Source organism: Crinia signifera, chromosome 4 (assembly GCF_055691185.1).
Source record: "Crinia signifera chromosome 4, ASM5569118v1, whole genome shotgun sequence".
Taxonomy (NCBI): Eukaryota; Metazoa; Chordata; class Amphibia; order Anura; family Myobatrachidae; genus Crinia; species Crinia signifera.
This window is the reverse complement of record NC_139220.1, coordinates 23,055,392-23,083,215: the sequence shown is the minus strand read 5'-3', so window position 1 is coordinate 23,083,215 and position 27,824 is coordinate 23,055,392. Positions and strand designations below refer to the sequence as shown.

The 27,824-nt window shown below is 41.3% G+C and overlaps 1 protein-coding gene across 1 annotated transcript in view; it reads right to left on the bottom strand.

Annotated features, from left to right (window-relative positions):
* The window catches only part of GABRA6 (gamma-aminobutyric acid type A receptor subunit alpha6), a 52,280-nt gene extending 24,965 nt beyond the window's left edge, over positions 1–27,315 (bottom strand). The window contains exons 1-4 of the mRNA XM_083179580.1: positions 27,298–27,315; positions 22,361–22,581; positions 10,323–10,405; positions 7,466–7,609 (exon numbers count right to left, since the gene is read on the bottom strand). Coding sequence (XP_083035706.1) covers positions 7,466–7,609; positions 10,323–10,405; positions 22,361–22,581; positions 27,298–27,300 — 451 coding nt within the window. The 5' untranslated portion in view covers positions 27,301–27,315. The remainder of the gene's footprint in view (positions 1–7,465; positions 7,610–10,322; positions 10,406–22,360; positions 22,582–27,297) is intronic.
* Between the last annotated feature and the right edge of the window lie 509 nt (positions 27,316–27,824).

Below are 27,824 nucleotides of genomic sequence, written 5' to 3'. Positions count from 1 at the left end.
GGAGGACCATACTCCATCATAAATTCAAGCATTCTCCTGTTGCGCCGTATTGTATACCAGTTTCTAACTTTTTTTGTACAACATGTTTCTGTAAGTGTGGGTGACACTTAAAGGGACTGGGAACATCAGGGCTGCATAGCGCCATATACTGTTCTGTCAATCCAAAACTTCTGTTGTGTTTGAAAAATGTCAGGCAGGAGCTGATTGGCTGGTTGTTTTTCACGCTCCATTTGATCGCTTTTGAAGCTTAGTGCATCTGGCAGGTGAGATACCTGCAGAAACTGTATGAAAGATCCAGAGACAGTAATGCAACTGCAGACAATAGGTATATGAAGCATAACTACATCATAGCTAGATTTTTGTGCAGTGTATCTACCACATATAGGGGGCGATTCAGACATATTCGCACAGGTTCGAATTTGGCCCGACCCTGATGGTGGGGGAGTGCGCATGCGCATTGTCTGTATTAACCTGTTCACTAGGCAGCAAATATAAGCTCCCTAGTCAAAAGGTCTGAATCAGGCCTATAGTTTACTAAAGCAGTGGGGGGGAAAAAACCTGAAGCAGAATTAACACCGGAATGGATGTTAATGTGGGGGGTTGTGGCGTCGGTGTAAGTAATGCACACGGGGGTGGCGCCGGTGTATGTGATGCATGGGGGGGGGGCTCATCTGCTGCTTTCTGCTGGCAGATGCCAGGCGGAGGGGGAACGGGAGCTGGGAGCCCACTTGACGGCACGTCGGAGGTGCTGTGCTGGGCGCTGTCGCGCATGTGCAGCAGCGCTCCTGCGGCCATCTTGGATTTGGGCAAAGTGCCGCATCCACTACCCATGGCCCAGCCAGCCCAGGGGGGAGCGCGGCCGGCCTCTTTTTAATGAGTTTTAGGGTGGCCCAATCCGCCCCTTGGTCAAACAGTAGGTTAAAGAGCTGTATTGCATGCGATATTATATGCACCACAAGCCACATACATCTATCATTTATGCGCTACATATATCCCTGTTAGGAAAAAAAGGGATACTATCTTTATCAGCATCCCTCAGTGAAATCCTTTAGTGCAATCTAAAAGGCAGCAAGATCTAATGGAGTGCAGGTGAGCACATAAAATATACACTCCTAAAAATAATAGATTTGTTCAGCGGACTACCATTTTCCTAGGCTGCTGGGGATGCCCAGCTTACTAGGATATTACATTTAAGGGTGACTATTCATTTACTATATCTTCCTTTATCATAAGGACCTTTTAAACAAAATCTAAACTGTCAGCCAAGTACCCGAAAACCTCAGAGGAATCTACATGAACATATCTCTGTCCACTTAGTTTTAAGGCCCCCTTACACTTGTCCAACAAGTTGGACCTGATTGACTCGAGATTTATCCTATGTGCAGGAGGATCAATCTCTTGCAATCTCTTGGTTAGACCCAATGGCATGGGATTGTGCATTGGGTCTTACACATCAGGCACATAAGATTTTGTCAGACAGGCACATCATATTTTGTCAGATAAATTGACCCAATCCACTTGAATTGGGTCCAATCTTATCTTTTATAAATAAATATTGGTGTATACAGTAATTACATTGTTTGGGTTTTACCGATTCACCACAAATCTGCTGCTCCCAATGCACAGCCTTTTTCTGTAAAATAGTTCTTCCTCCTATCCAGGAGAATCTATACAGAGATCCCCAAAGGCTGCATCAGGAAGCTGTGGATTTGTAGTTGTTCCAATTGCCAATTTGAAAAATAAGATACCCCACTCTTAGAAGCGCCGTAATTTGTTCTCTCCTGGGAAGTGGGACAGGGCTGACACTGGGAGGAATTGGGACAGTGCTGACACTCGGGAGAGAGGCATGCTTCTTATGTGGACAATGTGTGCATAAGTGGCATGAGTCCTGTGGGCATTATGTGCATAAATGACGCTGCTCCTGTGGGCATTGTGTCAACCTATACCTGGTACAGTGTGTCTTAGGGGCTCTACCTAGCACCTGTGTGGTGTAATGTGAATAAAGGACACTACTGTGTGGTGTACTGTGAATAAAGGACACTACTGTGTGGTGTAATGTGAATAAAGGACACTACTGTGTGGTGTAATGTGAATAAAGGACACTACTGTGTAGTATAATGTGAATAAAGGATACTACTGTGTGGTGTAATGTGAATAACGGACACTACTGTGTGGTGTAACGTAAATTAAGGACACTACTGTGTGGTGTAATGTGAATAAAGGACACTACTGTGTGGTGTTATGTGAATTGGAACTATTATATGACCACTTCCCTTTCTGGCACAGGGCACCAAAATGTCTAGTTGTGGCACTGTTTCAAAGTGACAATGGAGGTAAATTTACAGGACGTAAAATATAGAAATTCTTAAAACAACAATTCAAAATCATAGGACATTACATATACACTACAATTAAACAGTAGCTGAAGAATAGAACCCAGACTGAAATAATTAAACGCATGCTTAAACTTTCCGAATTATCTGTAAAATACTGAGCCGAGGTAGCAATGACACTTTTATATTCTTAACATCAATTATTTTCCATAATGATAGCAAAACAAAAACTCCTTATGGTCTTTTCCATGATGACACACCTAACTTAAACCCCTTTCCAATCTGATGCAAAGCAATGTTTATATTTTTTAACAAGTTGTAAAACAGCAATGGAGATGATTCTTGTAGGGGAGAGTAAGTTTGTACAGTAGAAGAGGTAATCAATAGTCTAAATTACAGATGAAAAATAGAACAATAGAACACACTCCAAAACATCTGAAAAAAATATATTTGAGATCAGTCTAGTCGTGGGCACCATTTAACCACCACACAGTCAAGAACAGAGAACAAAGTAGAGAAATAGAAGGATCATCAAATGTAAACCACTTGTAGAGCTTTCAAATAAAATAAAGTGCAGCTTGAATACCTGAACCCTCATCATGAATTGAAACGTCTTACAGAAACCAATATATGGACAAAGTTAAAGAGAAAAAAGTCATTGACTGACAACCAAAAATGGATGTCCACTGAACTGCCAGCAGAAAGGAATGACATAAGAAAAGACAATCAACAATCAACAAAGTTTATCAGCATATAGTTAAAACATTACTTGAAGAAAGACATCACAAGCTTAGAAAAGGGAATCGTACCAATGGCAGATCTTACCTACCCCCCCCTCCCTCAGACTGGCAGTGACTTTCTAATGAAATTCCTACCTGCCAGTCACCCGCATGACCGGCGGTCCCATTGGGAGGAGCTCCCTACCTCCAGGACTGCCAGTCCAGGCTGTGAAAGGCAGAGAACTGGCTTACAGTAGGAAACCACTCCTTTACCGCACAGCCTTAGGCGTCTTTTATGGGCGTCATCCAAGCCAGGCTTTTGCGCATGCCAAGTACCAATACTGGTACTGCACCGGCCACGGCACCTGTCATTTGCATTATACAGGTGGCGGGACCCAGCTGGTGGCTGGGACAAGACAGCGCAGACCAGGCGGCGCAGCCAGTGGCAGCCCACTCTTAAACACAGGATCCGGCGCTGGATCTAACTGATTTTGCCTCAGTCTACATGTTGCTTTTACTATATATTGAAGGGCAGTTGGTGGTACTGTGACTTAAATGATCACCATGTACTGTACACTGTTCTTGAGACTATACTGTTTTTTATTTTTTTATAGCTTCTGCCTATAACTCGACCCTATTATGTTTATGGTATGAAAATGTTTTTTTGCTCAATATTTTGGTAATACCAGGCACACACCAGTGCAGTCTCCATTGAGTATGGAAATAGAATAAATTCTGTATGGAAGTGAAGGGGGTACTTGGACATTATGATAGTTGAACATTTTGGTTGTTTATTTAGGATTTTTTTTTTACTCATTAATTATATTAAATAACTATAAATAATACGATTCAGAAGTCTGAAACAGCTTTGTTACAATGTGAATGCTGCTGCAACCTTCATTGTAATGAGATAATTATATATAAAAATAACTATGATCTAATTTATGCATCCGGTGCCAACAGAACAAAAGTCCTGGCATTGATCTCTGGGTCACAGCTCAAGAACTGTCCTTTTCTTTTCTAGTTGGCTGAGTACATATTTCTCTACAAGTGGAGCATTGATTGATCCTTGAATGTAATTCACAAACGTCAGAAGGACACATTGTTAACCTTTACTCAGTTGTATTGTTTGAAATATTTTCACTGCAAGTTAAAAGTTTGTTAACCGTCTAAATTTTCAAAATCAGTTTTGAAGCAAATGCTATTAAGATAGGTGGTCATCAATATGGGTGGTTTGTAGTACCATCTATGGTATGCTGCTTACTGCTTCTCAACAGAAGGTACAGTGTACTCACTGTCAGCCAGAGGCGTAGCTACCGTAAGGCAGCCACCGCGGCTGCTTGGGGGAGCAAGCGCCAGCGGGGCGCCCCCGGTGCCCGGGCACTCTGGTCAGACCCCCCCTTACCCCTCCGCATGCCGCCGCCACCGCATTCAGTCCGGCACCGCAGATAGCCTCCGGGCTCCGTCTCCTGCAGTAATGAAAAATGTCACAACAAAATGGCTGCCCCCTAATAGCAGACAGTTTTTACGGATGCTAGAGGAGGCCGCCGCCTCCTCTAACATACCTAAAAAAACTGTCTGCTGTACGGGGGCAGCCATTTTGTCGTGTCATTTTTCATTACTGCAGGAGACGGAGCCCGGAGGCTATCTGCGGTGCCGGACTGAATGCAGGGCCGGCGGCGGCATGCGGAGGGGTAAGGTAATTTTTTGGCGGGGGGGGGCGCCACAATATTAGTTACGCCTCTGCTGTCAGCAGTCCAGAAAATAGTGGTTAATTGACTTGTGGTATTAACGATAAATGTCAGACAGATTATGCAGGTACAAGCAAACTGTATTTTGGGCCACCTAGCATTTACAGTCAGTACTGTGATGAACGAAATTGTCATCTTCATGATAATAAATATATTGCTATTATTAGGACTACTAGCGACCAATTCTAGGGGCCTTCAAGCTGGGACATCTGCCTCCTGAACTTCTTGGGAGACAGTAGAGAATACTGTTTGGCCAGGCAGGACCTAACTGAATAAGTCCAAGTTGGTAAACTAATTGGATATGCCCTAAAAAATTACTCCCTCTAAAAAAGATCACACACGTAATGCTGTGATGCATGTGTCTGTTGCAGTAGCATATGCACCCGGTCACCAGTAGCTCATGCCCTCACCATAATCATGTACACAAGTCTTGACCACAAGATGCATAGGTTTGTATGGTTATCTGCATCTGCATTCTGGTCTGCATCTGTTTGCATCCTGCATAAATATGCCCTCAATGTACTGTACCTACAGAACGTTAGAATACCCCATCCCTCACTTGTCTCACCATTCCAGGTGTCAGTTCTAGAAGCAGTGGCATAAGTTCATCCCGGAGGCAAGATGAATATTGGTGCCCACCAAATAGCTCAATCAGTAAGGTGTCTGTCTCCATTAGGACAGGTCATGGGATCTAATACAGAGTGTGACACTTGCAAATATTATGTTAGAACCCAATCAACCACATTAGCGATATCAACTGCTTTCAATTAGCTGATTCATACTTGAAGGGGAGGAGAGGTGCCCCCTTGGGAGCAGGAGCCCGGCGGCAGATTACTTCATTGCCTCCCAGAGTTCTGCCTCTGTCTAGAAGCATGCAAAAGAGTATTGCTGTACTGTAGATGCGTGCAACTGTTCTCGATGTGCACAGAGCGATTTTATGCAAATTGCCGGTTGTGTGCCCCTTATCAGCCTCAGAACATATTTCAGTCTCTGAGTATATAAAGATCGCCATATTAGACCTGACAGCTTGGTAGTCTTAAACAAGGTACACACTGAGTGATATGCCATTCAGTTAGATGGATCAGATTGGTATATTGGGCATATCGCTTAGTGTGTATACACCATATGCACACTTCTGCGATGGGTTGCGATGATCCTATGTTTTATGTGCTGCAAATCCAAACTATCGATATCGTTAGTGACATCATGCATGTCAATGAAGGATGGTGGAGTGATCTTCCATCCTTCATTAATGTTGCCCTATTGTAAATAGGTGATTTGGGCTGAGGGGGTGCCGGAAAAACTCCCCGTCACTCCAGTGTGCACCCAGCTTTAAATAAATATATATGCTTTGCACCTGCACTTTTAGCAATTCCAAAGTGTATGGGTTATACTGTAGGGTAGACTCAATAAAAGTCGACATACTGTATATTAGGTCAACCACTAAAGATCGACAGTACTTAGGTCGAAGCCAGAAAAAGGTTGACATGGCTAAAGTCGGAAGAGTCGGAAGGTCAACACAAGCATTAGGTCGACAATAGGAAGGTCAAAAGTCAAAGGTCGACATGAGTTTTTCACCTTTTTTTGTATAAAACAACAAAAGGAATTATTTCTAATTGTTACGTGTCCAGAAGTATTGGCACAAACAAAGATGTAGAATCACAGTTGATTCAATGTCTCTTGCGGTGATTTTCATATAAAATGAAATCAGACAAGAATATACATAGTGTAGTATTTCAAATGAATGAAAGCAAAAAGTCAATTTTCCAAAGGGACAAAATCTCTTCTGATAAGGGATTGTGCAATGTATCCTCTATTAGGGTCACCTTCTGTGTAAGAACAATTCCGGAATGCTTACAGAAAGCTTTCATTCAATACACAAAGATCACATATACAGTATAATAGTATATTTATAAGCTCACATCAAGGCTTACATCTCCCAGGCACTGTATACTCCCATAACGGTTTCTTTGTTATATGGGCAAATATAACAAAAGGAATTCGCACACTCACTTCCGTGCACACCACCGGGGTAGAGCCACTCCGCCTCTGCCAACAGTGTAACATGAACAGCGGACTTAGAAATAAATAATTCCTTTTGTTGTTTTATATGTGTTTCATTGGGGGTGGAACTGTCCCTCGTTTGGTATTATTTCAGATTGCAGCTCAAGGCGCAGTGAGGACAGTGGAACAATTCTCTTTTTCCTTTTCACTTTTTTTGTCCTGATTGTAGACATAGTCGACATGGACTCAATCTAAGTGTACCGCGTCCCCTCGATTGGCTGCGCTCGTCATGCTGGGCTTGGTACAATATTATATTCTCCCACTACACCATAGTGGATGGTATGGTATGAAATACCGCCTGTCAGCACAAGTTGGCAAAGAAAGTCAAAAACTCATGTCGACGTATTGACTCATTAAAGCCATTTTCTCCCACTGTAGTCAAGGGCTAATGCATATTAACCCATAGGCTACAGGATAAATGCCCTGATCTGTAAGTTAGCATACTCATGGTAGCCCTACTTACTGCAGAATCATGTTTACACCTCAGGAGGGCATGAACAGAAAGCTTCAGTAAGTGCTGCCTATGAACTAACCCCAACAACTAACTAAATGAGCCCCTATGTACACTATGTACTGTACTGTATTAAAATTTCACTACCTGTGTTAGACTTCATTGTTTCACTGGAAACTGTTTGACCGACGAGATCATATTGTAGAAGACTTGAGGATTCCTCGGGTACTTCAACGGAATACAAAGGCCCTTTTTTCCATGTATAAACAATTTCACTTTTGGGGTATGCATCTGTACATTTAAAATTGTAGAAAAAAACAGACAGTGAAAGGAATCTAAATTAGGAATTTAACATAATCAACAATTCCATTTAAATCATTAAATTATCATTGACTTTTTGAATTTTTTTTAAATATTATGTTTTACATCCCACCCATGTCGGTTTTCCATTCTGATGGGAAAAATTAATCAAAGACTTCCCCAATTCTTCTCATGTACAATTTTAACACCTTGGTCTTGTTAAATCTCTCAGAGATCAGAAGAGACTCTATATAAGTGTCTCTCTCCTAAAAATCTTTAGTTAAAAGAAGTTACACTACCTCAATAGGAATCATTTTTAGATTCAAATTGGACTATAGTAGAACATGAAACATTGATTAATGTTCATTTTGGATTATTTAAGATGAAAAATAAAGACTTTGAATTAATGAACTACACAAAATAAGGATTGGAAAGGGTCAATCAAATATTTTATAGTAATTGTTGGATGGTGACTTTCATTAACATAATTTTAAATTTAAACAGAAATAACATGAATCTGGTGACGAATTGATCCCGTCCCCATAACTACATGTTCAAAGTAACGTTTAGCAAATACAGTATTTGGCCACAATTCGAGAATAACAAATCAAATTGAATTGCACAGATTTCGCAAATAATTTGGAATAAATTATGCCCATTTCAGAATCAGGGAAATCACAGTTCATGAAATGTAACAATCATCAACACTTGTTATTTGTCTAATAAATCAAGGTTGTCTCAAGAAGATATCTGTATCCACTGAGAAAGCCATTTGTGGACCTCAAAATTGAATGTGTTGACCAAAACTCAACTTTAATCTGTCATAGTGCTCATAGAATTGTGCCACGAGTCATAGGTTTGCTCATTTTGAAATGTTTCCAAAAATAAATGTTTTAAAAATAGATGTTTTCCAAAATTTTGTTTTTGGAAAAATGAAAAAATTAGATTTCAGGTATTTTAAAACAACATATACTGAATCTGTCAGTCTTCATTTCCTATACTTTAGAATTAAATGCAATTTATACCACTCTTCCTCAAATATGCACATTTGATTTGTAAAACAGGATACTGTACACTGTAGCTTCCCACTTGCATAAGTGACAATCAGAATGTCTCCTTATTTTATTGAATCACTTAAACCATCAATGAGGCTAAACCATGGAAGGTTTTATAAATGTAAAAATTGTATTTAATTGGCTGGATTCAACAGGAAGGAGGTTGACTTTTTTATGTGACATTTGCATATTTGTACACATCTCAGAAAACTATGTTAACCTATACAGTTTACTTGCATTCTGGATTTGCTGGTATTTTTGTTTTCTGAACTTGTAGGGGCAAAAAATTTTTTATGGGATCAAAACATAATAAATGGAAATGTCTACCACATTTATCACAAAGATAAATAAAACAGTTTTTTATGACATATACTGTTGTTCATAAAAACTTTTTTCTAAATAAATCTTGTTTTGGCTATTTTAATCATCAGATTAAAATTTAGGGGTTTGAAAGAGTGGTGGAGTGGACCAGTGAAGATGTTCCCATTGAAACCAGACTATTATTATTATTATATTATTATTATTATTGTTATCATTATTATTATTATTATTGTCATCATCATAATCATCGTCATCAAGCACACTATATAAAATGATAGGTAGAAATTGTATAGTTGCTATGGGTCACTTTCTCTACTCTACTTGCCGACTTTTCTTCTCTTTCCATTGCTTGATACATCAACCCCTTAGTTGGTAAATGATTAATTCACCATTGCAACAAGCATATACAGTAGGGAGTATTTAGTGATTTCACAGTGTAGCCAAAAAAAAAAAAAAAAGGTACTTGTGGAGTATCACGGCTCCCACGACCTGCATCGTATGCAGATCGTATGCTAAAAATCGCATCGCATCGCATTGCATTGCATGTGGCATACGATGGCATACGATGCGATACGATGTTTTACCGATTTTTTAGCATTTTTGCTCAAAAATCGTATGCCATCGCATGGCATCGTATGCCATATGTAGTGGCATACGATGGCATACCATGCGATACGATGTTTTACCGATTTTTGAGCATTTTAGCTCAAAAATCGTATGCGATTGCATCGGATGCCATACGATTTTGCATTGAAATGCATCAGAATGCATTGAAATGTGTATTAAACTTGTGAAATGCCCCCAAATGCCATTTTTCATAGTGCACCACCCCCACTATCAACGTCAACCCGAAGCGTGGCGAGCGCAGCGAGCCCGCGAGGGGCGGCGGTACGCGTCCTACGACCTTTTCATACCCCCACTATCCACGTCGGCGTGGAGTTGAGAATAGAATAGTGTGGCGAGGGGACGCGGATACCTTCACAGCTATACGCGTCCCCTCGCGGGCTTCACAGGTATCCGCGTCCCCTCGCGGGGCTTGCTGCGCTCGCCTCGCTGCGCTCGCCACACTATTCTATTCTTAACTCCACGCCGACGTGGATAGTGGGGGTATGAAAAGGTCGTAGGACGCGTACCGCATATGGCATACATATGGCATACGATGCCATGCGATGGCATACGATTTTTGCGCAAAAATGGTCAAAAATCTGTAAAACATCGTATCGCAACGTATGCCATCGTATGCCACTACATATGGCATACGATGCCATACGATGGGAGCCGTGATACTCCACAAGTACCAAAAAAAGATTTATTTGAATTATACATACAGCTGCCAAACTTCAGTGGGCATGCATGTCCATCCATCGGGAAATTCACCAACCTCATTGGGCATTCAGCTTTAATCGTCAATCTAGAGCAAAAATAAAACTATTATCATTGCTATGGTAAAAGTTTACTCTTGTTATTGTAATATATTGAATTACCAGACAAGGGCGGGATGTAGTGCCGGCCATGTATGGCAGCAGTGCCCGATGCCGCTGAACTCGGATGTTTTTAAAGGGGCAATCACTTACAATGCAAATCCTAGCCTTGTAAATGATTGCCCTTTTAAAAAATGTCTGAGTTTGGCTGGAATCCCGCACTGCCGCTGAACTCAATAGTACAGGATATAGCCATGTTATTTTGTATTCATTAAGAGATAGAGATAAATCAATTATTTGAATATATGAATATGTAATGAGCGGCTCGGCTCCGACCCCCTGCTGGCTGGTCTGTGTAAAAAAAAAAAATATATATATTTTTAAATTAAATATATATTCCTGTGCTTACAGCACATGAATAAAAATAGCATGCCCCTCCTCAGAATAAAATTCCAGATTTTTTGACACCAATTGTAAAAACAAAACACTTTATTTTAAAAGTTCACCTTCCACTTCACCATAAAAAGATAGCGATTGCTACTCGGTGAATCATGGCGAAAAAAAACGTGAAATGTATTCGCCATCTGGTCATTGAATAGGGTGATTCACCGTTTTAGTCAGAAATTCGCCTTACAGCACAAAATCGCCATAAGAACCTGGCGAATCAGCCTCATTGAATACCGCCCTATGTGCTTTTGTAAGATTAAGGATGTAAACATATTTTTTACTGTAAAAGACTACTTTAAGAACAGAAATAGCACAACCCCCCCCCCCCCCCCACAATAATAGAAAAGCACTTATAACAAAAGTAACTGCACTACTATCACTTCACTCCATAACTGCTGTGCTGACCCTCGTATTTTAGGTATTTTGACTTTCTGGTGAACTTTAAGAAAATAAGTGGTATGAAAATAAGGACAGTTTTTTTTTCTGAATAAAACCAGGAGAGATTGGACAGCATAAAATGTGTTTTGACCTCTTGCAAAAAACACTTACATACAGTATAGTGAGGGGAGCAGACCTTTGGACATGACATCTTATACTTGGTATCAGTGGCGTAACTATAAATTTTGATCCCCCCCAACCAAAATATTTTATGCCCCCTCCCCCACGTACTGCCCCTATGCAATACATCTTAATGCCACTTACACTATCCAATACACACTGTAATGCCACTCACACTACAAACCACACACCATAATGTACCTTACACTATGCGCTACACACCGTAATGACACTCACACTATACACCACACACCATAATGTACCTTACATTATGCACCACACACCGTAATGACACTCACACTATACACCACACACCATAATGTACCTTACATTATGCGCCACACACCGTAATGACACTCACACTATACACCACACACCATAATGTACCTTACATTATGCACCACACACTGTAATGACACTCACACTATACACCACACACCATAATGTACCTTACATTATGCACCACACACCGTAATGACACTCACACTATACACCACACACCATAATGTACCTTACATTAAGCACCACACACCGTAATGACACTCACACTATACACCACACACCATAATGTACCTTACATTATGCACCACACACCGTAATGTACCTTACATTATGCACCACACACCGTAATGACACTCACACTATACACCACACACCGTAATGTACCTTACATTATGCGCCACACACCATAATGTACTTTACATTATGCACCACATAGTATAATGCCACTTATAGAATACACACAACACCCTTACACATTATATAAAAAATGCGGAGTGTGTGTATGGTTAGGGTTATGGGCTGTGGGTATAATTAGGGTTATAGGCTGTGGGGTGTGTGTGTAAGGTTAGTGTTATAGGCTGTGGGGTGTGTGTAACGTTAGGGTTATAGGCTGTGGGGTGTGTGTATGGTTAGGGTTGTAGGCTGCAGGGTGTGTGTGTGTGTGCAACATCTCATGCATCTGGGGCAGGGAAGGATAGAGCAAGGTGCAACATCTCTGACATCTGGGACGGGGACGGGGGACAGAGCAGGGCGCACATTTTCCATTATCTGGGGCAGGAAGAGGGCACGCACATTTCTGGTGACAGAGGGGAGGGGGAAGAGGACAGCGCAGGGCGCACATTTACATTGTTTGGATGGGAAGAGAGCACCGCAGGGCACACATTTACAGTATCTTTGGGGGGAGGGTGGCACTGGGTGCACATCTCCACTCCAGCATCTGGAGAGGGGAGGAGGGACTTCTCACTAATAAAACATTCACCATGCTCCTGCGCCCATGTGGCGCCGGCTCCCCCCCCCCCCCCGCCCGCCAGCGCTAGGGCTGCCAAGCCTTAGTTACGCCACTGCTAGGTACAAAATGTATTGCTTTTACTCTTGCTATTTAACAATTTACTATACCGTCAATGCACTTGGTTAATTTTTTTCTCTTTAATAATACATGTATTAGAAATTATGTTAGCTGTGTAATACTGTGTAGCAGGTGACGAAATCCTTTCATGCCTGGATGCATTACAAAATTTTGGAGACTATTATTATTATTATTATTCACCATACTAGTACAGAACTATAGCCCATATTTTACTGCCTAGTTCTAGGCTCTATAATACTTTTGGCGAGATCAATCAAGCAATAGAGTGGAAAAAAAGTAGACAAAGATAAAGGGGGAAATTTACTAAGAATACGAATACGATGTTTCATATTCGTATTCTTAATATGAATGAATACGAATGCATAAGGCTATTTTAGCTGTATGCTAATTTGTATTCCGGTGGGAAATTTACAAAGCAGTCAAATACGACTGCTTTGTAATCCCCGATGGTGTATTCATTCATATGAATTTGTATTAGCAACCGTATATCAGTCAGATCTGTGCAGGCTGCAGTGTGTAAAAAAAAAAATAATAATAAAAAAACGGCATGGGTTCCCCCCACGGCCGTAACCAGCACCAGGCTCAAAGAGCCGGGCTGGTTTTTAAAAAAATCAGGGAAAAAGTGGCGTAGGGCTCCGTGTATTTTTAAAACCTGCCGTAGGCTCCAGGGCCGGGTCTGGTTCCCAAAATACGGGGGGGGGGAAAATGAATAGGGGTCTCCCGTATTTTAAGAACCAGCCCCAGGCCCAACCATAGTAAACTATGGGGGTATTCAATCCCAGATTCCGACAGGTGGGACATCCCAACAGTCAGAATCTTGTACGTTTATTGTCCATTTCGACAGTCAGTATTCAATGTACCGACTGTTGAGTGTCGGAATGTCCGCAAATTTTTGAAGAAACGGCCGTGAATTTGACAATCCGTGGCCGTTAACAACAAAACAAATTTGACTTAAAAAAGAAATTTTTGAAGAAACGGCCGTGAATTTGACAATCCGTGGCCGTTAACAACAAAACAAATTTGACTTAAAAAAGAATTTGGATCTTAACCCCTTCCTGACAGAGCTAGTTTTTGCGTTCCTGACAGAGCCATTTTTTTCAAATCTGACATGTCTCACTTAAGTGGGGATAACTTTTTTTTGCTTTTACTTATCCCAGTGATTTTGAGATTGTTTTTTCGTGACACATTGTACTTCAAGTTAGTGGTAAATTTTCGTCGATACGGTCTGTGTTTTTTTGTGAAAAATACCAAAATATCGTGAAAAAATGGAAAATTTAGCGATTTGCAAAATGTTAAATTTTCTGCTTGTGAGACAAATAATCTTACCACTCAAAATAGTGAATAACTAACATAGACCATATGTCTACTTTATGTTGACATCATTATTTCAACTTCCTTTTAATTTTTTTGGACACTAGGAGGCTTACAATATGAATAGCAAATTCTCAATTTTTCAAGAAAATTTCAAACACTGATTTTTTTAGGGACCAGTTCAGTTCTGATGTGACTTTGAGGGACTTGTATGTGAGACACCCCCATAAATGATGCCATTTCAAAAACTGCACCCCTCACAGTATTCAAAACAGCATTTTGGAAGTTTGTTAACCCTTTAGGTGTTTCACAGGAATTAAAACAAAGTGTAGGTGAAATTTCAAAATTTCTTTTTTTTTGCAGATTTGCAATTTTAATACATTTTTCTAAGGAACACAGTACATTTTACTAGAGAAATGTGACTAAAAATTGATTCCCCCAATTCTTTTGTTTTCATAAATATCCTATATGTGGCCCTAGTGTGCACGGTGACCAAACCACAGGCTTCATAATAGAAGGAGCACCTACTTGATTTTGGAGCCTCCTTTTTATGAGATTATTTTTTAGGCACCATGTAGGTTTCTAGGCACCATAACATGCTAAAAGTTAGGAACCCCCCCACAAGTGACCCCATTTTGCAAACTACACCCCTCAGGGAATTCATCTAGGGGTATAGTGTACATTTCAAACCCGCAGGGGTTTCACCAATTGTGGTACAACTGGGCAGTGAAAATGAAAAATTATTTTTTTTACACAAAAATGCAGTTCTGGCTCCAAATTTGTCATTTTCAGAAGGTATGAAGGAGACAAAGCACCCCAAAATCTGTGCCCCAATTTCTCCCGAGTACGGCAATGCCTCACATGTGACCAAAAAATACCAGTTGGGTGCATGGCAGGACTCAAAAGGGAAGGAGTGATTTTTGGATTTTGCAGCTCAGATTCTGGTGGAATTTTGGTGGGTGCTATGTCGCATTAGCAAGACCCCCCAAGCACCAATACAGTGGAACCCCCCCACAAGTCACCCCATTTTGAAAACTACACCCCTCAGGGAATTCATCTAGGGGTATAGTGTACATTTCAAACCCCCAGGGGTTTCACCAATTTTGATACAAGTGGGCAGTGAAAATGAAAAATTACATTTTTTACACAAAAATGCAGTTCTGGCTCAAAATTTTTCATTTTCAGAAGATATGAAGGAGAAAAAGCACCCCAAAATCTGTGCCCCAATTTCTCCCGAGTACGGCAATGCCTCACATGTGACCAAAAAATACCAGTTGGGTGCATGGCAGGACTCAGAAGGGAAGGAGTGATTTTTGGATTTTGCAGCACAGATTCTGGTGGAATGAATGGTGGGTGCTATGTTGCACCAATACAGTGGAACCCCCCCACAAGTCACCCCATTTTGCAAACTACACCCCTCAGGGAATTCATCTAGGGGTATAGTGTACATTTCAAACCCCCAGGGGTTTCACCAATTTTGATACAAGTGGGCAGTGAAAATGAAAAATTACATTTTTTTACACAAAAATGCAGTTCTGGCTCCAAATTTGTCATTTTCAGAAGGTATGAAGGAGACAAAGCACCCCAAAATCTGTGCCCCAATTTCTCCCGAGTACGGCAATGCCTCACATGTGACCAAAAAATACCAGTTGGGTGCATGGCAGGACTCAAAAGGGAAGGAGTGATTTTTGGATTTTGCAGCTCAGATTCTGGTGGAATTTTGGTGGGTGCTATGTCGCATTAGCAAGACCCCCCAAGCACCAATACAGTGGAACCCCCCCACAAGTCACCCCATTTTGCAAACTACACCCCTCAGGGAATTCATCTAGGGGTATAGTGTACATTTAAAACCCCCAGGGGTTTCACCAATTTTGATACAAGTGGGCAGTGAACATGAAAAATTACATTTTTTACACAAAAATGCAGTTCTGGCTCAAAATTTTTCATTTTCAGAAGATATGAAGGAGAAAAAGCACCCCAAAATCTGTGCCCCAATTTCTCCCGAGTACGGCAATGCCTCACATGTGACCAAAAAATACCAGTTGGGTGCATGGCAGGACTCAAAAGGGAAGGAGTGATTTTTGGATTTTGCAGCTCAGATTCTGGTGGAATTTTGGTGGGTGCTATGTCGCATTAGCAAGACCCCCCAAGCACCAATACAGTGGAACCCCCCCACAAGTCACCCCATTTTGCAAACTACACCCCTCAGGGAATTCATCTAGGGGTATAGTGTACATTTAAAACCCCCAGGGGTTTCACCAATTTTGATACAAGTGGGCAGTGAACATGAAAAATTACATTTTTTACACAAAAATGCAGTTCTGGCTCAAAATTTTTCATTTTCAGAAGATATGAAGGAGAAAAAGCACCCCAAAATCTGTGCCCCAATTTCTCCCGAGTACGGCAATGCCTCACATGTGACCAAAAAATACCAGTTGGGTGCATGGCAGGACTCAGAACGGAAGGAGTGATTTTTGGATTTTGCGGCTCAGATTCTGGTGGAATTTTGGTGGGTGCTATGTCGCATTAGCAAGACCCCCCAAGCACCAATACAGTGGAACCCCCCCACAAGTCACCCCATTTTGCAAACTACACCCCTCAGGGAATTCATCTAGGGGTATAGTGTACATTTAAAACCCCCAGGGGTTTCACCAATTTTGATACAAGTGGGCAGTGAACATGAAAAATTACATTTTTTACACAAAAATGCAGTTCTGGCTCAAAATTTTTCATTTTCAGAAGATATGAAGGAGAAAAAGCACCCCAAAATCTGTGCCCCAATTTCTCCCGAGTACGGCAATGCCTCACATGTGACCAAAAAATACCAGTTGGGTGCATGGCAGGACTCAAAAGGGAAGGAGTGATTTTTGGATTTTGCAGCTCAGATTCTGGTGGAATTTTGGTGGGTGCTATGTCGCATTAGCAAGACCCCCCAAGCACCAATACAGTGGAACCCCCCCACAAGTCACCCCATTTTGCAAACTACACCCCTCAGGGAATTCATCTAGGGGTATAGTGTACATTTAAAACCCCCAGGGGTTTCACCAATTTTGATACAAGTGGGCAGTGAAAAAGAAAAATTACATTTTTTACACAAAAATGCAGTTCTGGCTCAAAATTTTTCATTTTCAGAAGGTATGAAGGAGAAAAAGCACCCCAAAATCTGTGCCCCAATTTCTCCCGAGTACGGCAATGCCTCACATGTGACCAAAAAATACCAGTTGGGTGCATGGCAGGACTCAGAAGGGAAGGAGTGATTTTTGGATTTTGCAGCACAGATTCTGGTGGAATGAATGGTGGGTGCTATGTTGCACCAATACAGTGGAACCCCCCCACAAGTCACCCCATTTTGCAAACTACACCCCTCAGGGAATTCATCTAGGGGTATAGTGTACATTTCAAACCCCCAGGGGTTTCACCAATTTTGATACAAGTGGGCAGTGAAAATGAAAAATTACATTTTTTTACACAAAAATGCAGTTCTGGCTCGAAATATTTCATTTTCAGAAGGTATGAAGGAGAAAAAGCACCCCAAAATCTGTGCCCCAATTTCTCCCGAGTACGGCAATGCCTCATGTGTGACCAAAAAGTGGCAGGACTCAAAAGGGAAGGAGTGATATTTGGAGTTTGCAGCACAAATTCTGGTGGAATGATGGTGGGTGCTATGTCGCATTAGCAAGACCCCCCAAGCACCAATACAGTGGACCCCCCCCACAAGTGACCCCATTTTGCAAACTACACCCCTCAGGGAATTCATCTAGGGGTATAGTGTACATTTCAAACCCCCAGGGGTTTCACCAATTTTGATAAAACTGGGCAGTGAACATGAAAAATTACATTTTTTTACACAAAAATGCAGTTCTGGCTCAAAATTTTTCATTTTCACAAGGAATGAAGGAGAAAAAGCACCCCAAAATCTGTGCCCCAATATCTCCCGAGTACGGCAATGCCTCACATGTGACCAAAAAATACCAGTTGGGTGCATGGCAGGACTCAGAAGGGAAGGAGTGATTTTTGGATTTTGCGGCTCAGATTCTGGTGGAATGAATGGTGGGTGCTATGTGGCATTAGCAAGACCCCCGAAGCACGGTGAAATGATGAACCTAATATTCCATAGATGTGTGGTATATTTTAAAACACTCCTTTATACATAGGCCGGGTTTGTCGGGGCAAGTGTCACACTGGAAAATAGTTTGCTTTCTTATTCCCTTTTTATAGCAAACTTTGCACCTTTTTTGTGTCCTGCCCTTTTTTCCAGTGGAGGGGATTTCATCAGGAAAATGCTGCCCTGGTACAATACGGGGGCCAGTACTAGAAGTACTGGGGCCCTCTGCCTGCTGGTTCCCAAATATTAGGCCCTTTATGACTTCCTCTTGAAAGTGCATAAATGTCCCCCTCTGGCCGGTAGAACGGAATAGCACGTAAGCGTTATACAGTGCCATCTGGATGATATACACGGCCACCTTCTTGTACCAGATTTTTGTTTTCCGCAGGGCACTGTACGGCTTCAGTACCTGATCTGAAAGATCCACTCCGCCCATGTACCTATTGTAATCCAGGATACAATTAGGTTTGGAGGTGTGGGTACTGGTACCTCGTACAGGGACGGAGGTGGTACTGTCTCCGTGAATTGTTGTCAGTATAAGGACATCCCTCTTGTCCTTATATTTGACCAACAACATATTTTCGGTGCATATTCCCCTGCTTTCACCCCTTCTCATTACTTGGGCAATGTGCGTTTTTGGGAGGCCTCTTTGGTTCTTGCGCACAGTACCGCAAGCTGCTGTACCTCTTGAACCAAGGGCCTTAAACAGGGGGATGCTGGTGTAAAAGTTATCCACATAGAGGTGATAACCTTTATCCAGGAAGGGGTGCACTAAATCCCAGACAATTTTCCCACTAACACCTACGAGGGAGGGGGGGCATTCTGGCGGTTGAATTCTTGAATCCTTCCCTTCATAAACCCTAAACCTGTGGGTGTACCCTGAGGTGCTTTCACACAGCTTATACATTTTTATGCCATACCTTGCCCTCTTACTGGGAAGGTACTGGCGGAATTTAACCCTTCCTTTAAAATGTATAAGGGACTCGTCGATACAAATAAATTTTTCAGGGATGTACACCTCTTCAAATTTGGCACTGAAATGATCAATGACCGGCCTGACTTTGAATAGCCGGTCAAAGGTGGGATCATCTCTGGGTGGGCACTGTGCATTATCGGTGTAATGTATAAATTTAAGAATTGTCTCAAATCGAGTCCGGGGCATGGCCATACGGTAAAATGGAGTACTGTACAGAACATCTGTACTCCAATATTGCCTAATTTCTGGCTTTTTTACTATGCCCATATGAAACACCAGACCCCAAAACGTCATCATCTCTACTGCATCTACAGGGGTCCACCTAGCAAATGATGACGTGGGGTTTTGAGCAATAAACTGCTGGGCATATAAATTAGTTTGGTCCACCATTAAATTTATAAAATCATCAGAGAAAAATAATTTGAAAAAGTCAATTTCTCTGAGACCTGTGGAATCAAATTGGATTCCTGGCATGGCCAAAAACTCAGGAACCTGGGGCTCAAAATTGTCTGGTGGTGGGGTCCATACTAGATCAATTATTGGGGGGGGAATCTCAGCTGATCTACGGGGGCGTCTTTGAGGGGGTCCCTCATCAGCAGAGGAGGAAGAGGAGCTTAAGGCAAATCCTTCAAATTCCCCGCTTGCATCACTGCCTGTGTCAGAGTCAGAAGCAAGCATGGCATATGCCTCCTCCACTGAATACATTCTCCTGGATGATTGGGAGGACATTTGGGAGGACATTTGGGAGGACATTTGGGATGCCATTTTTATTTTTGTGTTACCGGTAGTGAAATGTTTCAACACGTGTATAGTGTAGGGGGGGGCACAAACTTTATTTCAATCCGGGGGGTATGTAGTGTGTAGTGTGTATGTGGTGCAGAAAAAAAAAAAAATGCTTTATACCAATAAAAAAAAAAAAAATGAAGGGGTTAAAAAAAAAAAAAATTGAAGGGGTTAAAAAAAAAAAAAAGGAAGGGGTTAAAAAAAAAAAAGGTCCTGCGCCAAAAATTGAGCACAGATGTTGGTCAGTAACGTCTGTCACTGAACAGCGCTCAAAGGCAACAGGAATTTGATCAAAAAAAAAATAAAAATAGATCAACCCTGTGCCGAAAAAGATGATCAGTGATGTACGTCACTGATCAGCGCACAGCGGCCACAGGACACCCACAAAATCACAGTGTGTGTAAAAAAAAAAATTAAAAAAATACCCCACAGCACACACACAAAAAAAAAGGTGATCAGTGATGCGACACTGATTACCAGTGAGGTGCAGCAGGTGCACAACCTTTGGTGCAACTGACAGGTATATATAAAAAAAAAAAAACCTCTGTACCCCCAAAAAAGTTGCTGATCACCTCAGATATAGTGATCAGCACAAAAGGCGGGGACAGCAGACACAAAATTTAGCACTCTCTATCACTATCTCTCTCTATCTCTCACTATCTAACACTATCTAACACTCTATGACACTGCAGCAGCAGCACTCACAGGTATATCTATATATAAAAAAAAACCTGCGCCCCCAAAAAGTTACTGATCAGTTAATTTATACTGATCAGCACAAAAGGAGGGGGCAGCAGTCAGTTATATAAAAAATATATAGCACAATCTGTCACTATCTCTCTCTATCTCTCTCTCTCTATCTCTCTCTATCTCTCTATAACTATCACACTGCAGCAGCACAAAATATAGCACTCTGTCAGTAGGCCTCTCTCTCTATCTCTCTCTCTCTATCTCTCTCTCTCTATCTATAACTATATCACACTGCAGCAGCACAAAATATAGCACTCTCTGACACTATCTCTCTCTCTATCTCTCTCTATCTCTCTCTATCTCTCTCTATCTCTCTCTTTCTATCTCTCTCTATCTCTCTCTCTCTATCTATCTCTATCTATCTCTCTATCTATCTAGCTAATACTAATACAGTGCAGCAGCACAATATCACAGTATGGCACAATTAAAGCACAGGATCCAGGATCCAGGAAGCAATCAGCAATCAGCAGCGATCAGGTAAGTATTGCAGCAAGTATTTCTGGTCAGTATGGCGGCAGGGGGGTACGGTGACCGCACTGCACGCTTTCCAGACCGGAATGGCGTCTGCAGTGCAGTCACCGTTAGTTTAAATCTCCCTCCTTGGCTGTGATTGGTCCGTCGGTCCGACGGACCAATCACGGCCTTTGGGGGCGGGCGGGGTGAGGTGGGGTGACACCAGTGTCACCCTTACACCCCGCGGTGATTGGTGCTGTACTTTACAGCACCAATCACCTCTGATCCCGTGTCACCGGCGAACGTTATTCGCCGGTGACACAGGAAAACGCTGTGAATGGCTGTTCACACTGAACAGCCAATCACAGCGATCGCCGACGGGGGGGCGGCATCGCAGCCCCCCCTGGGCATGCACGGACATGTCTGCTGTCAGGGACAGCAGACATGTTGAAACTGTCACCGCGTCTATAGACGCGGTGACAGTTTAAATCCATGACGTACATTTACGCCATGTGTCGGGAAGTGCTTCCCGACCATGACGTAAATGTACGTCAAATGTCGGGAAGGGGTTAATGCCTTCAATGCCTTTGGTGGCAGCAGCATTGAATAGGTGAGTGCCGCTAATTCCGTCTGCGGAAATAGCGGCATAGATTGAATACCCCTCTAAAGCTTCTAAAAATAAAAAAGGGTGATGCTACTTGTAACAACTAATCAAATTATGTCTATCATTATCTAGGATTCAATAGAAATGATACACAGAATCGAAAGAAATTGGTTACTATGGGAAACATCACCTCTTTTAATTTTTAGACACATCAGTAAATATACCCTAAGTACAGATTTTGAATGTAAGGTTATGTTGCAGCAACACCTAAATTATGGCGTTGACGAGAACCAGCTATCACTATTATTAAGGCCTATAAATACCCTTGTCTGCAATATTAATTCATCAGAAAGTCCACAATATCCAGAGAGATTCCAGATGACCTATTTTTGCTCTGTCTTATTACACTAATTATCAAGGTCAACTGAAGTTTATAATCATGTTAGGCTATGACATTTAAGGGTGATTTACCATGTACCACGTGAAAATGTCAAATAAAAACAGACAGAATTTGGAATTAATTATATAACACAGGTCTATTTAAAGCGGTATTGAATTTATAGCTTAGAGCAATTCCCTTTTCTCTCACCTCATAGTGTAGAGAATTGTTCCGTTCTGCATGATTCTGAAGAGTTTATTGGGGGTTGTCATATTATGTGAGATCGACCTTTTCCCGTTTCTGAAAAATGTGTCTGGAGTCCAGATCTTACTGACCATTAAGTTGTTTAACCTCAGTATTTCTGTGGGGCCTTCAAATTTCAGCCGCTCGTCAATCCACGTCTGCCGGAAAAATACGTCCATTGTGTATTCCTGTAGGAAAATTAAGACCATTAAAAGGTTTCAGGCCAAAACACCAGACCCAGTAATTTAATAGACATTTTAACTAGCATGTTAGCCACACTTCTGTCGCCGCTTAATGATTTTAATCCTATTACCATTAAGCAGTTACTTAAAAAAGCTACTAGAGGGGGAGGGTGAAATAGGCCTTTTTACTTAACATCTCATTAAACAAAAACTTAATCAAGCAGTACGAAATGGCATGAATGTTCTGCGGTAAATTAGCTGAAAACCTGTTGAAAAATGATATGCTAATTCTTGGAGAATTAAAAAAAGGCTAAGAAAATGGAATTAGGGAGCTAAATTGCATTAATATTAATTAATATCAACATTATGCATAAGAGAAGACTACTGATTTTGTGTCAGCTTAAAAGGTTAGGTGTGAAAAGGTTGCTCCTTTTTATGCCCTGTACAGTAACATATTATATTATTAAATTACTCAACTTTAGTAGGAATGTGCCAGAAAAGTAACACATATGTCAAAAAAAAATAACGTTGTTGATTATGACAACGATGATGATGATAATGATGATGATAATATTATTAATATGGTTAGGATTTGTATTATTATTTATAATAATAATAATAATAATAATAATAATAATAATTATTATTATTATTATTATTATTATTATTATTATATTCAGATAATTTTTAACATGTGCAATAACCAATTTCTGATTTCGCAATAATTGGTAAATTTACTAAGGCTTCTAAAAATGAAAATAGATGATGTTGCCCATAGCAACCAATAAAATTCTGTCTATCATTTCTCTTTTGCATCTTAGAAAATTATAGAATCTGATTGGATGCTTAGAGCAACATCACCTCTTTAAATTTTTTAGAAGGTTGAATTTGTATTAGCAACCGTATATCAGTCAGATCTGTGCAGGCTGCAGTGTGTAAAAAAATAATTAAATAAATAAAAAAACGGCCGTAACCAGCACCAGGCTCAAAGAGCCGGGGCTTGTTTTAAAAAAAAATCTGGGAAAAATTGGCGTAGGGCTCCGTTGATTTTTAAAGAAGTTGATTCAGAAGTATCCTATTGTTTTTCGTTTATCCACCCACCTCCTTTTAGTCTGTTAACTCTTGAGTAACAGGGGCCCTCCTTCCTCATGTACTCACCCTTCCTCTTTACCTCACCTGTGCTCCTGTCCTGTTCTTCCCTTCTTCTACTTCATCTTTAGTCTCCTCGACAATTTGGACACCTACTTCAAAACTGATGCTGATTTTAGTTCTACCAGCTATAACCCTATTTATGCTGTATTTTATCAACACACCCTGTACGTTACCTTGTAATTTGTTTTTTTGTTTGCTATGTACGGCGCTGCGGACACTTTGTGGCGCCTTATAAATAAACGGACTACTACTAACTTTACCCATTAGAGTAGTTATTTTTACATTGCTACTTATAGTGTGTATAAATGCTAATGGATCTATTTTAAGGGGGTATTCAATGTCAGGGTCACAGCAGTCGAGCTTGCTCGACCGCCGTGACCCAGTCCCGTTCTCGGTCAGCTCGACCGAGAACACGAAAGGCAGGATTCAATGTCCCGCTTGCCGGGGAGCGAAAAGGGGGCATGGCCGCGAGTTGCAGCTGGGAAGAGGCGAGCTGCAGCCGGAAGCTCATCACTTCCCGGCTGTTCTCGGCAGAACGAGCCCGACAGCTAGTGATGTCGGGTTCGTTCTGCCGAGATACCCTGCTCAATGCTGTCAGGGAAGACAGCATTGAATAGGGCCCGGCGGGCATCTCCCCGAAGGGAGGTGCTCGCTGGAGATTGAATATCCCCCTAAGAGTGCTCTGTTATGAAAACAGTGGTTTAGGACATGGAGCAGATTATTACGGGTAATTTTAAACTTTTATATGTATATATATATATAATGTTTTAATTTAAACACAGTTAGAATGTGCACTATTTCTGCACTGTTCTGCCCTGTTGACAGGGGTGCTTCAAGAAGGGATATTCAGACCTGTTCACTAGGCTGCGTGTAAGTAAACGCCGCTCACTGCCCAGTCGAACACCCAACTCCCCCCCCCCCGGTGCCCAAATCGCATTACTAGCATGCGAGGGGGTGTGTGTGCGAACACTTCCCCTCACATGTGGCTAAAAGTGGAGAAATCATTTGATGGTCTTTGACCATCGAATGATTTCTTCAGCCTTCACTTTGAAAAGTAAGTCCTTGCTTGCTTTACAAATGCCGGCAGATCTACAAATTGGGGGCAGGCGCTGATGTCATATGAGGTCAGCCGCCCGCTCTGAGCAGGCATTGCCATACCTGCATTCTCACGGGAACGCCCAGCATATTTTAAGGGATGCCCATAAAATGCTCAGCGTTCTCCTGCTCCAGCCCCCTTCCCGGACGCCACCCCTCCCCTAACAGTGGGAAAGGCTCTGTAATAATCAACCAAAAAGGCATTCGCACAGGGTATTTGCTCATGCGCATAGTCACACACGTGCAGGCCCCCACCATCGAAAATGGACCGAATTCAGACCCAAACGAACGGGTCTGAATTGGCTCCATACTGTGAATTATTGCACAACATGCATCATCAAAAATGCTGTTGTACCTATAGTGCCCAACCCTAACCAACCCTCCCGCAGTCTAACCCTAACCTCCCCTCCAATATACTAACCTTAACCCCCCCCACTGCATCATGACCCTAACCCTGCTGCCAGTACCAAACCCCAATCTTCTCTCCCACAGCCTAACCCTAACCCTTCAGCTGACTAACCCTATGCTCCCCTCCCGTAGTCTGTCCCTAACACTCCTGCTACTGCCTAATCCTACCCTTCCCTCCCACAACCAAACCCTAACCTCTACTCCCACAGTCTTAGTCTAACCTCACCCTATCTTAGCCATGGGTGTTGTATAAATCCCAGACGGTCGGGATTCCGACAGTCATTACTCAGACGTTGGAATCCCGACTGCACAGTGGGGGGAGTGCAATGAAGCCCCTTGTGGGCTTGCTGCGCTAGCCACGCTGCGGGCACGGTGGCGAGCTGTGCTCGCCACCTATTTTATTCTCCCTCTATGGGGGTCGTGGACCCCCACCAGGGAGCAGTCAGGATTCCGACGTCGGAGTAATGACTGTCATAATCCCGACTGTCGGGGAGCCATCCAGCACCCCTTAGCCATTCCTAACCCTCTGGCTAGTACCAAACCTATCCCTAACCCTCACACTAGTGTGCAACCCTAAACTCCCCTCATGTAGTTATCCCTAACCCTCCTGCTAGTGCCTTACCGAGTGGTTTCAAAACTTTTTTGAATCACGGGGCCATAAAGTGTCAGAATTCTTTTTACAGCACCCCTAGGCCAAAAGCTTCTTATTCAGAAATTCGGAATCCCCGATAGTATACCCCCCTAAGTCTATAAATGTGCAGAAGAAGTAAAGCATCTGTTTTATTAACTTGGTCCTCATGATTTTTGTACTTTGCCCAAACTAAACAGGAACTGATTATATGCAAGGGAACAGTTTTGTTTTAAGTTGAATAAATATTAAAAGGGATATACTACAAATTAAGATATTTACATAAATGATGTACTGTAATTCATACAGTATGTTACATTTACACTATAATGGTTTCCAAATAATGTAGGTTAATTCACTTTAAAACTTAAAGGTCTTTTTATTCATCCTTGCATGTAGATAATGCACCGGCCAATCAGCTCCTAACTGCCATGTTACATGTTGGGTTTAAAAATGGCAATTATGAGCTGATTGGTTGGTACTTAAGCTGTGTTCCATCTAAGGCTTAGTAAATAGACCCCTTTATATGATAAATAATAAATTTAAAAGGGTAAATGTTTACTAAAAATGGGAGTTTGATTGAAGATGGGATGTCGCCGACAGCAACCAATAAGATTCTATTGCTTATTTATTTAGCACCTTCTAGAAGATACTATAATCTCATTGGTTGCTTTGGGCAACACGCCATCTACAATAGAACTCCCATCTTAAAATGAGTGTTTGATTTTGTCGCTTATATAAGCAAATTGAATCAAAATTGAAAACGGAAATCCAACACATTCAATTTCATTTTGATTCTGATGTGCGGCCCCACAGCATCAAAATCAATTAGAAATATACACTGTGCAGACAAGACTATATAGTCCAGATCTGTACCATATAGTCTAATGTGGACAGGGCGCCGTGTGACTCGATCTCGATTAAATCAAAATCGAATCAGGATTCAATAGAAAGTACATTGCACCATGTTTAAACCCCAATGTGTCAAAAACATGACACTGATTATATGGAAGTGAACAGTTTTGTATTAAGGGAAAGAGATATCCCAAGTGATATACCATAAATTAAGTCACCTACATACTGTAAATGGGATATTTTGGATGCACAGTAAAATTGATGCTATAAATATTAAATAATTAACTTTGAAACTGTTGCCAACTTTTTAGATTTTTTTTTTTAGTCTTTTAAAATCCCTTTGTTTTTATTTAACAGGTCGCCAGAGAATATAAAGCACATTGGTAGAAGCAGAGCACAAATACCTTATGTAGCATATAATGACAAGAAGATTACACTAAGTAATCTGCTGTAAGCAGTTTGCTTAGACACTACCAATGTACAGTAATGCCACGTAAAAAAAAACAACACCGACAGGCTCTATAAACACTATAAATTCAAATGTTACAATTAATTTCTCAAAGGCAATTTAAAACGAAACTTACCATTTCTACATCTGAAACTGGACCAAAGCTTGTTACGTAGATGTCAGTTTTAACTTCGGTCACGGGACCTGACAAACATGTTTAAAATGATTGTTAATGATTACAAAAGCAAAATACCCTATAGAGTCATGCATTAAAGGGAAAGTGTTAACAATAACACAATATGCATGCAATGTGTAAATAAAACTTTATACCCTTTAAATATATTGTAGATTGTTTTATAATGCGTACTGTACTAGCAACTTTTAACTCTCGCATCAGTTACCTCCAAATCCGGGACGGAGTCTGTTGTCATAACCGTCCAGTAGTCTATCCAAGATACGGGTTATGTTCTCCGAGTAAATATTGTCGTAAACATGATTATTGCTGAAACCTTTGCTTGTCCTGTAAACAAATAAAAGATTAGACTCCATCAAGCCTTTTAGGCAATAATCTTTTTTAGTATTTTTTATGTTGCTTAGGAAAGACCAGTTGTGGAACGAACATAAATAACGTATGATATATTATATTTAAGCGAACAAATTGTG